Source organism: Lampris incognitus, chromosome 6 (genome assembly GCF_029633865.1).
Source record: "Lampris incognitus isolate fLamInc1 chromosome 6, fLamInc1.hap2, whole genome shotgun sequence".
In the NCBI taxonomy this organism is placed as follows: Eukaryota; Metazoa; Chordata; class Actinopteri; order Lampriformes; family Lampridae; genus Lampris; species Lampris incognitus.
The window spans coordinates 42,792,685-42,804,930 of record NC_079216.1 but is presented as its reverse complement, the minus strand read 5'-3'; the positions used below and the strand labels follow the sequence as shown (position 1 = coordinate 42,804,930).

Below are 12,246 nucleotides of genomic sequence, written 5' to 3'. Positions count from 1 at the left end.
GCATCTCCCCTGCCCTGCACCACACCAAAGGTGCGCTTACCGTCCGCCAGCTCCATGCAGTGTTTCTCTGGCTCGAACGAGCTGTCAAAGCTCTTGAACTTCTTCTTATCATTGACTATGTGGGAAGAAGCCCTACAGTCCACAATCATTCCTGGTTTGAACTGTTGCCGTCGTCCTGGTCCTGCTGAGCTGGTCTCTCCAGCCTGCACTCTGAAGATGTAGTTCTCTTCTTCCGCAGTATTCCCTGGTCCCTGACCTCGACCTGCTCCGTGACCACAGCCGCCGCCGCCACCTTGCTCGCGTGCACATCTGGCTCCATCAGCGCGGTCCTTCTTCTTGCACACTTTGTCCGTGTGGCCCTTGATCCGGCAGAAGCTGCACCACACGCTGCGTGAACAGTCCGATTTCCGATGGCCTTTGTCACCGCATCGCCAGCACACCGTTTGATCATCTTCTCCCTCACAGCGTTTCACTGGCTTTTTCTTAGGCGCTGCGTGGGCCTTCATCACCCTCTCGGACGTCTCGTCCGATGCTGTAGCATTAGCTACATCTTCTGCCGCCTCAAAGTTTCTCAATTTGGCCTTAAATTGTCCCAATGTCAACTCACTGTCGCCATGTGTCACCATTAGAGTGAATGGCTTATATCTCTCAGGTAACCCCCTCATCACCATGGCCATCATTAGTCCCTGACTCGGTGCTTCTCCCGCCCCTTTGAGAGCCGTAATGATTTGTTCAGCTCGGAGAATGTATTCGGTTATCGTCTCATTATCAGCTTTCTTTAGCCCAGTCAATGTTACATACAGAGTGACAATCCGGGGTCTGCCCTTACCAATGTAATGTTCCCGCAACACCCGTAGACTTTCTCTACCGTTGTTCTTCGTTTCTCTGAAGATCAGTCCCAAGCTTGTGTTGTCCAATAAAGGCGCCAATGCGCAGTAGGCGTCCGCGTTCCGCTCCTCGTCTAGGGCCTGCTCTTCCGCTGTCAAAGGTCCCGCGGGCTCGGTAAGAATGGTGGTTTTCAGCCCCACACCATGCATGCAACAGAGCATTCGCTCTTCCCACAGTTCATACTCATCGGCCTGTCCGTTGAATGTGGGCCACCTGCTCTTCTTTCGCTCCATCTCCCTAGGTAGCGTTAGCTTAGCTTAGCGTTCCGTTAGCTTCCCGATAGCTTCTCTCGATGCTAACTAGCGTCACACTTGCTAACTTGCTACTCCGTGCTAACCTGCGCGCATCCTGCCATCCGAGGTTATCACACTTCGTGTACTTCTTTTAGCAAACTACTAAATAATCCAACGTTATCTGGGCCCATAACCTGTTAGAAGACTAGACTAATACTTTATGTCTATCTCTGCGCAGATGAAGTGGATTATTAAACCGTTATAAAGAATCGTACTGACTACCGAACTTCTGCTGGAGGGAAAAATGTAGCCTCTGTTTATTCGGTAGTTTGGGGAGATGAAGAAAAATGAACGGCGTCTCAGTGACGTAATCAATCCGCGCATGCAAGCGCAACACCGCCCACTTGTGGACAAACAAAGTCGTAAACAAAATAATAGTACACAGTAACACAGTCATACAAATACGCTGGTGTCATATCTCAACAGTTATTATTATTATTATTCTAAATATTATTGAGTAAACATATTATTGATATGAGTAAAAACTGAAGAGTACTTAGATGTGAGAGCCATTTCCTAGCAACTTGCTTTTCTATACTACATAAATGATTCAAATTTTAAAAAAAAGCTTCAATGATCAGTTGTATTTTACATGACAGAACGTCCAAATCTAAGCATGTGTAGACTATAGACCTTATTTGGAGGATTTAATGATAAACCTATTAATTTTTCCTGTAGAGAAAGTGCAGAAATACATTCTACATTCACTCACCCACTCATTGAATAACTTCTTGTAATGAACACATAATTTGCCAATTTTATCAGACGGTTATTTTGGCAAAATTTTTGACTGGGTGGTGTGGCGGTCTATTACGTTGCCTACCAACACGGGAATCTCCGGTTCGAATCCTCGTGTTACCTCCTGCTTAGTTGGGCGTCCCTACAGACACAACTGGCCATGTCTGTGGGTGGGAAGCCGGATGTGGGTATTTGTCCTGGTCACTGCACTAGCGCCTCCTCTGGTCAGTCAGGGTGCCTGTTCGGGGGGAGGACTCGGGGGGGGGGGTGGTAGCGGGATCCTCCCATGTGCTACTTCCCCCTGGCGAAACTCCTCACTGTCAGGTGAAAAGAAACGGCTGGCGACTCCATGTATTCGGAGGAGGCATGTGGTAGTCTGCAGCCCTCCCCGGATCAGCAGAGGGGGTGGAGCAGCGACCAGGACGGCTCGGAAGAGTTGGGTAATTGGCCAAGTACATCCATGCATCTTATCCAAAATGCTTATCCTGCTGTCAGGGTTGTGGGGATGCTGGAGCCTATCCCAGTACTCACTAGGTGACAGGCGGGAAGACACCCTGGACAGGCCACCAGGCCATCACAGGGCCCACACACACACACACACATTCATACCTAGGGACAATTTAGTACAGCCGATTCACCTGACCTCCATGTCTGGACTGTGGGAGGAAACCGGAGCACCCGGAGGAAAGCCACGCAGACACGGGGAGAACATGCAAACACCACACAGAGGATGACCCGGGATGACCCTCAAGGTTGGACTACCCCGGGGCTCAAACACAGGACCTTCTTGTTGTGAGGCGACTGCGCTAGCCACTGTGCCACCGTGCTGCCTTGGCCAAGCACAATTGGAAGAAAAAAAGGGGGGGGAATTTTTTTTTTGACTGCGCAAAAAAACAAAAAACAAAAAACGAAACTGGAATCCCAACATGTCAAACCAATATACACCCTTAATGACTTCAATAGCCAGAAAGTCGGATTTTTCACAAGAATGGGTCTTTGAAAGGTTAAAAAAAAAACAAACAAAAAAAACCACGCATCATATATTACGCTTGATTCGCTTGGCAGATCCATTTCACAGAAAGTGGCAGATGCTCACACTGAATTTATGTATACTGACTGTAACCGTTAGTGTATTTATAGTATTTGTATTTGATTCAGCTTCTGTCATCACTTGCTGAAGCACTGCTTATGACCCAGCCAGACTATTTATAGCAGTACACATCATCGTTGTCCATTTGAAGTACCTCAGAATGTGGCACATTGATTGATTGTTTGATACTCTTGACAGGATCGATGCTGCTGCTGTACTTACCAGTATGTTGGGTGTGCAAATGTATGTGAAAAATAATGTCATAGGATAATTTATTTATAGTTAAAAAGCTAAATTGACTGCTTAAATAGCTTCTGAAGTTGTCTGCAGCAGCCAGCCGTACTTAGTAGTAGACTTAATTCCTCCCTTGACTTTCTGAATGTTGATATTTAATTTGATTCGATTGCAAATGCACACCTCAGACTTGGAAAAAAAGGGATTGGATTAAAATGGCTGATTACACCTGCAGCAGCGATCATGCTCCTGTGTGATTTGGGAATAAATTAAGATGAAATATTTGCATGTTGCTTGGGATACTTGAGAAAGACACTCTTTGGGATTGTTAACTGGGAATTGGAATTAAATTGTATCTCCATGTGGCGTTGTATCATTACTTTTGGCTCTTTTTGTGACAAAACCTTGGGTTTTGTACCCTAGATTATATGAAACATCCTAGCATTTGGTTTCTACTACTACTACTACTACTACTACTTTTGGCTTCTCCCATTAGGGGTCACCACAGCGGATCATCTGTTTCCATTTCTTCCTGTCCTCTGCATCTTCCTCTGTCAGGGCTCTCAAGTCTCACGCATTGGGCGTGAGACACACGCATTTCAACTCGTTCACACGCTCGCACGCCACACCTTGTATTTCTCACGCAGAGAACCAGGGTAACGCCCACCAAGTTGCGCCGCTATTTTTTATAACAGTGGAACAGGTAGGAATCAAGTGGATTCCCCATACGTTGGGAAGGGCCTGCCACGCACCAGCCAATCAAATTAAAGAATATAGCTGCCGAACAGCCAATCAAATAATAGCATTGCTGTATCCGGGTAAGATTTAGATATTCCCGCTACAATAACTTGACAGATTTGTGACTAATTTAGTATCTACTAACTTAGTCACAAATCCGAAGTAGGACAACAACGACGTGGGAGAAGACCATATCCTATGTGTACAGTAAGTTATCTCATCATTTGAGATAACTTGTCTCTTTTTACTCTCTAAGAATATTGTGTCCAGGCAGTTGGTTTAACCAGAGTGTGTGAACTAGCCTAGCTAGTTTAGGGTGACCAAACGGCCTCTTTTCCCCGGACATGTCCTGGGGGGGGGTTATAAATTCATGAAAATGTCCGGTTTTCTGTGGTAGGTTTGCGTGTTGCTGAACTGTTATATATTATATTTTTACCGATCTCAAGCAAGCCAGCTGCTTTATCAGCAATGTTAATGGCAAGACACTGCTACGTGTTGCCTAGCAACAGGTGCAGAGGAGTCTGTGAGGTGGAGAATCTGCAGCGGTCAGTATTTAAAGTTTAAACATTTCAAACGTCACAGAATTTAAAACTAACTAAGATATTGATATCATATTAATTTCTGGCTTTAGGTGATGTTAGCTAATTTGCGATTGTTGCTCAGACATGTTGATAATTAAACAACTTTAATGTTGGTGAAAATTCCTCTCAAAAGCAAATGAAGACATCTGATCCTTTTTAAAGAAGAACCAAAGTGTCAGTAACTGTTTACACATGATTAACTGAGAATGTTCTGTAATTAATCAAAATATTAATCTTTGAAATTAATGTGAGAATTATTTACTATTTAATGCCAATCCTTCCTTTTCCATTAGTGGCTCAAGAGCAGAGTTATAATATATGTTACATTAATGTGCTGCTACTTGTATTGTAGTAAGACATGAGTATTATTTATAAGCTAAACTAGTCACAGCTTGTCCAACTGATTTGTTTGACTATCAGGCATCATTTTATTCTGAAAATCCTGTCAGCAGCAGCCTGAGCAGCACGGAGACACACAGACAGGTGAGCTGCAGCCTCTCAGGTGAGCTCTGATGTCATAGTGAAAGATCTGAGATCGTAGTTCAGGAGTTGAATGAAAGAAAAATAATACAAAGTTTTTGAGATAGTGTGAGCATCACTGTGGGTCTGTGTCATGAAATACACAAACTGAAAGCCAGAATCTCAGGTGAGGATAGAAAAGCTCACAGCAGCTGTTACAGAGCAGCAGATTACCTACAGGTTTCTATACATTTATGTCATTATAACATTTCATGTGACAGAGTTATGTTATTTTTAAATATTAAGTGTGGTCTCAGATTTAAGTATTCTATCAAAATAAAATGTCAAAATCAGAGAAAAAGCCATGATAATAATTTAATATGCAGGTCAGCACATGCATATTCATTAGTGAACATGTTGCAAGTGAGACTCTTTATGTGCCTGGAAGAGAAAAGAGACAGAGAGCAGTTAAGTTAAAACCAAACCTACACCCACAGGACCATTAAGCATGTACTTAAATAATATAAATAATAATTTTTTATCCATACAGAGGAGGCCTACTTTAAATATATTCAAATTATAAGGTATCTTTGAGTAAACTCCGAGTATCATGGAAGTATCTCGAGGCTGGAGGCAAAGTGTCCTCTTTTTTTGGAACGCCAAATATGGTCACCCTAAGCTAGCTAGTTGAATCCCTGCAAATTTCAGCAGCTATACTGACACTTGTTTTTTAGTCTTAGTTCAGGACCCATTATTCATAAAACTTTTCTCTTAGGCCACCACTAAGAGTACTTATAAATTGCATTAAAAGTTTTTAGTTTTTTCTTAAGAGTAATTCACAAAGCATTTGAGACCAACTTCTAGGAGGACTTTACCAACTTAAGATGAGATAAAAGTTATGCTTTGTTTGACAGCTATTTCATTATATTTTATCCAGACCTTAATTAATAATTATTAATTATTGCATTTGCCTTCAAAGATGTCAGGGAAGAGGCAAATGAGCATTCTTTCATGCTTTGCTGTGAAGGATCAGCTCCCTAAAAAGGTGGCCAGGTTAGAGGAGGACACTGTGGAGAAGGCAGTAGTGGAGGACACTGTGGAGGAGGCAATGGAGGAGACAGCGGAGGAGACAGCGGAGGAGACAGCTAGGGTGTCAGTGGAAGAAAATGATGATGACACCATAGTAGATGAGACAGTGGAGAAGCCACTTGAATCATTTGGAAGATTCAAGAGCTTGGTGTTTTACTGTAAGACAGATTGTAACCTGACATCAACCCTGTCGTTTGTATTCATAATGAACATGTATACGGGCTTACTGCGCATATTAAGTGACATTCTCTTGTTCTCGTTCAGGTCACCAGTTCTACCTGCACTAAAAAATTATGAATTAAATAAATATTTTCATTTGTATGAATTTATGTGTCATTTATCAGATCAGACCCCCGTCCCCACCCCAACCAAACCCCCACCACTGCCGCTGCCAAAATCTCCCTCTCAAATCAGCTCAAAACTTGAGAGCCCTGCTCTGTGACACAACCCACCTGCATGTCCTCCCTCACCACATCCAATAACCTCTTCTTTGGCCTTCCTCTTTCCCCCTCCCCTGGCAGCTCCATATTCAGCATCCTTCTCCCAATATACCCAGCATCTCTCCTCCACACATGTCCAAGCCATCTCAATCTTGCCTCTCTTGCTTTGTCTCTAAACCATCCAACCTGAGCTGCCCCTCTAATATAATTGTTCCTAATCCTGTCCTTCTTCATCACTCTCAGTGAAAATCTTAGCATCTTCAACTCTGCCACCTCCAGCTCCGCCTCCTGTCTTTTCATCAATGCCATTTGGTTTCTACTCTGCACTTCAAAAAGGTTCAAGGCAGTGAAAGGAGATCTCAGTCCTTTCACATATAGATGATGCAAGGCAGGGTTAATCCTCATCATTAATCTCAATCTTGTGTATAATTTTCAGCCACCCAGATCCCCAAAAGAAGTTAGGCCTCTCTTTATGCAATGGGGATGATTCATTGGCCATGCAGCTTTTGTGGTATTCGATTACTTGATATTAGGCCAAAGTAAACTGTCAAAGATTGTCAGCAATACTGTCATTTTAAATAGGGCTAAGCCTATGTCTGTGTTGTATCTCACACAAGTATGCCCCATAGCTTCTCACTGTAAGAAATGGCAGTTTCAAGTTCTATGATGCAATTTTTTTTTTTGCTTTTGAGGAATGCACACTTCATATATCCAACTGCAGTATGCACTTCTACAATAATTCTAGCAGTGTGTCAAGCAATTAGTTGCAGCCATATCAGTTTACAAGTTGAAAGAGGCCTGCATGTATAAAAAGATAACACAAGAGGCTCCATATTCACTTTCAAATGAATGACTCTTCAAATGCACGCTCATTCATTGCCCTGCAAACCTGTCAATTAGGAAAACAGTTTTACTTTGCCATCATTGCTTTTGTGTTAGAAACCACTTTTCTTTCTGTATTCTTTAATGGTAAATACATACAGTGGCCTCAAAGTATTCAGACCCCTTCACTTTGTGGTGTAGATTTAATTTTAAATGGATAAAAAGGCCAGTTTTGCCCACTAATCTACACTCCGTGAAAACATCTTTAGAATTTTTTGCAAAGTTATTAAAAATGAAAAACCAAGTCTCATATATATATTATTCAGACCCTTAATTCAGTACTTTTTATAAGCCCCTTTGGCAGCCATTTGTGTCTTCTTGGGTAAGTCTACAAACTTTTCACACCTGGACTTGGGCAGTTTATCCCATTTTTCCTAGCAGATCCTCTCCAGCTCTGTCAGACTGGATGGGGAGTGACTACCATCCTCAGGTCTCTCCACAGATGTTCTATGGGGTTTAAGTGTGGACCTCTCAAGAACAGTAATAACTCTGTGACTGTGTGGACATTAAAGCAGCTGTCAGGTGTGCTGTGCCAAGGTAAATTGCGCCCCCCAAAAATTGTTAGCACCAGCCACCACTGTTGAACAGGTAATTACTGTCATAACAATGTCCCCCAGGCCTTTTCGATGAAAGAAATAATTTAAAAATTTTTATTTTTATTTTGAGATACTTTATTGATCCCCATTGGGAAATTATGCCCTGCATTTAACCCATCCTAGCTGTGTAGTTAGGAGCAGTGGGCAGCCACCGTGCAGCACCCGGGGACCAACTCCAATTCATCTTGCCATGCCTCAGTCAGGGGCACAGACAGGAGTACTAACCCTAACATGCATGTCTTTTTTGACTGTTCGTTGTACTGTATTGTAAACAAGGGAAGAAAAACTTTGATTTTTGCCAGAATTAGACTAGCTAGTTACAGCCTAAATAACCTGCCTTGTGTCATGTTCTGAGACCAGTATAGGCCTAGCTCTGTTGCAGGACTGTGCAAGGTTTTGTGGCTTAGATTCACCCCCGATCCACCCTAAGATAGAAATCAACTTTTCAATTCCACATAAGTACATTCAAACTTACACAGCAGAACAAGAGCCATAATGACTGGTGATGAATTCATCTTTAGGGCTCAGCTGAAAACTGATAAGAGATTTTCCTTTTTCATTGAGAGAAACAACTCAGCCTAATTTTTTCTTTTACCATCATTAATGAGCCATTCATAAATTATTACATCTTGTAACGTAAGTATCTTTTAAAGGCATACTACAGGCTTTGCTGTCAGCTTTTTGAAGAAATGTTTCATGACCTCCAGAAATGAGCAGTTTAAACTGAAGAGTAGTTGGCTAAACTTTATGGGCATTGCCAGAAGGCCACTAAAATGACCAAGATAGCAACATTAACTAATAGTCATTGGAATTAAAGATAGGGGGATATTTCCCCCTAATAATTTCTGTAATTTTTGAGCCTTGCTGAACACATTTTAACTTTAGAGCGCTGCTATTAATTTTCCTCTATTAAGAAATAATTTGGCATTAAATTTTATGACACATTTTACAAACTGGAGGGCCCATGACTTTGTCAGATGGTAAAAAAAATAGTTATAACTATCTCAGTGATGGGGAAAACTGGCCTCACAACCATCACAGGTATTGACCCTTATCAATGCTGATATAGATTACAAAACTGAGGTTCATCAGGTATTTTTTTTATATCATCTAAGGGGGGGGGGTGTGCCACTTCCTAAAGCCCCTCATGGAAATGTTATTCATGTGACATTTTAATCAGTTACGCCTGTAATGTTAAGTCTTATGATGATGATGATGAGGCATGTGCAGTCATGATGTTTGTATTAGTTTCAGACTTTGTTTGTGATAGTAAAAACTGAACAAATTGATTGAATGTGCGGTCTGTGGCTTCTCAGGTTTTTGCTGCAGTGTTTGGAGGACTTGGATGCCAGTCTGCGTCAGCTCAACTCCCGCTTATTTGTCATCAGGGGCCAGCCCACAGACGTCTTTCCCCGCCTTTTTAAGGTAAGGGAGAGAACAGAGCTTAGAAGAGGCAATCTAACGTTTTCGATATGATGTTGAAGATGAACCCTGCTAAAATTAAGATTTGTTTTTAAACAGATACTTTATCAACCCCCCCCCCCCGAGCTGGTAGGGAGGGATCTACATGACTCGTTTAGGATACTTTAACTAGTGTCAAAGTATGGTGACAAAATCAAGGTCCTTTGTTTGGCTCTGAAGAAGATTTTACAGACTACTTGGCCATGCTGGCTGTCACCCACCTTATCTGTTTGCAGAACTTTGACCTATGTTGTGCTAGTCACACAGTCAGGAGTGATAAGATCCCCTTCGTCAGAATATTGTTGACGTAACAGCTGATAGGAAAACAAAAATATCAACTTCATTATCCTGCATTAATATTAAACACAGTGTCATAAATCTACCCGGAAATCAAAGAAAAAAATGTCGTCTTTTAAATCCGTAACTCACTCACTCGCGTTTCTGATGGGAGAGCAGCTAAAGAAAATACTGCTTCGAAACATACAAGCATTCAAAGTATTAAACAGTTTCACCATAACATCAAAATCGACTTTAACTGTTGCCCAAGTATTTCATTTTACTCACCCATTTATGTATTTATTCGTTTGGGTTTACACATGATGTAATACTATTAAATTATACACAACTGACACATTCGTGCAAACAAAAAGTTCACCGGGTGCACGACTTCTTCAATGAATTTGAGTTGATATATGTATGGATTAAACTTTATAGCTACTTATCATCCCCTTCAACAGTACATCACAAGCTTGAAGGGAAACAATCATGATTTCCAACATTATCTCTATAGCTATATATGTTTTAGGGATAACACTCCATCAGTAGGCGTAATACTGAGTAGTCTTCTGTGTGTCTCTGATGTGCCACTGAAATAGTGCCTGCCAGTGACATCACTGACGAAAAATTCATGAATGTAAAAAATAGTACTTCCTTGTTGGCTGCATTTTATAAGAAGTTGCAAATAACAATGCTACATTATACAGCTGTATGTAGCATTGATATTCACATTTTCTTATACAATGCAGCCTACTGGCAAACCTAGATGTAAAGTTGATGTTAATTTTTAAATTCACAGATTGCTGCTGAGAGTTTCAGCAGTATTTCACAGACACACAGAACTTGCTTGATAATATGGCTTCTAATGTAGCATTATCCCTACAACATACACTGATGAGCCAAAACATTATGACCACTCAGAGGCGAACCGAATAACGTTGATCATCTCCAAACAAGGGAACATGTCAAGGTCTGGATGGATTGGATGGTAAGCTAACAATCAGTTCTCATAGTCAATGTGTTGGATGCAGGGTCAGGGCATCTCTGAAACAAGGCTTGTCGGCTGCTCCTGGTCAGCAGTGGTGAGTACCTACTGACAGTGGTTCGAGGAGGGACAAACCACAAACCGGCGATAGGATGTAGGGCACCCAAGGCTCATCGATGCGCGAGAGTAATAAAGGCTATCCCATCTGGTCTGAACCGACAGAAGGTCTACTGTGACACAAGTCACAGACAATTTTAATGATGGTTACAACAGGAATGTGTCACAACACCCAGTGAATCGCACCCTGCTGCGTATGGGGCAGCGTAGTAGCCACAGACCATTCAGAGTGCCCACGGTGACCTCTGTCCACCATTCAAGGCTCCTACAATGGACACGCGTGTGTTGGAACTGGACCTTGGAGCAGTGGAAGAGGATCACCTGGAGTGATGAGTCGCATTTTCTTTTAGATTATATGGATGGCTGTGTACGTGTGTGCTGTTTATCTGGGGAAGTGATGTTACCAGGATGCACTGGGGGAAGACGACAAGCTGTTGGAGGGATTGTGATGCTCTGGGCAATGTTCTGCTGGGAAACCCTGGGTCCGGCCATTCATGTGGATGTCAATTTGACACGTTCCAACTACCTAAACATAATTGTAGACCAGGTACACCCCTTCATGGCAATGGTATTCCCTGATGACAGTGGCCTCTTTCAGCAGGATAATGCAGCCTGCCAAACTGCCCACTTTTTTGGGAGTGGTTTGAAGAACATGATGAAGGGTTCATGGTGTTGCCCTGCCCTCCAAATTCTCCAGATCTCAATCCGATTGAGCATTTGTGGGATATGCTTGACCGACAATTCTGATCCACTGCAGTTCCACCTTCCAGTTTACAGGACTTGAAGGATCTGCTGTTAATGTTGTTTTGTGCCAGATACCACAAGTCACCTTCCGGGGTCTTGTAGAGTCCATGCCTTGGCGGGTCGGTGCTGTTTTGGCGGCATACGGAAGACCAACAGCATATTTTCTTTACAATTCATCTGCCTTTGCCAGGCCTGCTGACAATGAACTACTAATGGACTAACTTGCCTTTATGAGACTTGAAACTTACATTTTTTTATTATAATTTATTAGTGTTATCTGTTGTCATTTGTATTTTAATGTATCTGGCTGCTATGATGTTTTAATTTTGCTCTGGGGATTAATAAAGTCAACTATCTATCCATCTATTAGGCAGGTGGTCATGTTTTGGCTCATCAGTGTATAAGATAGGTATGTAGAGATAATGTTGAAAATCTTGATAGTTTCCCTTTTAATAAGTAATGATGCTACAGACTAAAACTCAAACTTTTGTTTTAGGAGGCATAGTCCATCACAATTAGAATAATGTTTTATAGTCATCTGCATGTATCATGTATCATGAAGTTTAGAATTCACATAGGACCCAAACCAGTTAGATGTGTTATAGTATAGTATGATGAACAATTTAATGCTTGAG

General features: G+C 42.0%; 1 protein-coding gene across 1 annotated transcript in view; it reads left to right on the top strand.

The window, feature by feature from the left end:
• cry1b (cryptochrome circadian regulator 1b) overlaps window positions 1–12,246 on the top strand; it is a 54,058-nt gene that overhangs the window by 13,160 nt on the left and 28,652 nt on the right. The window contains 1 exon segment of the mRNA XM_056282415.1: window positions 9,345–9,453. Coding sequence (XP_056138390.1) covers window positions 9,345–9,453 — 109 coding nt within the window.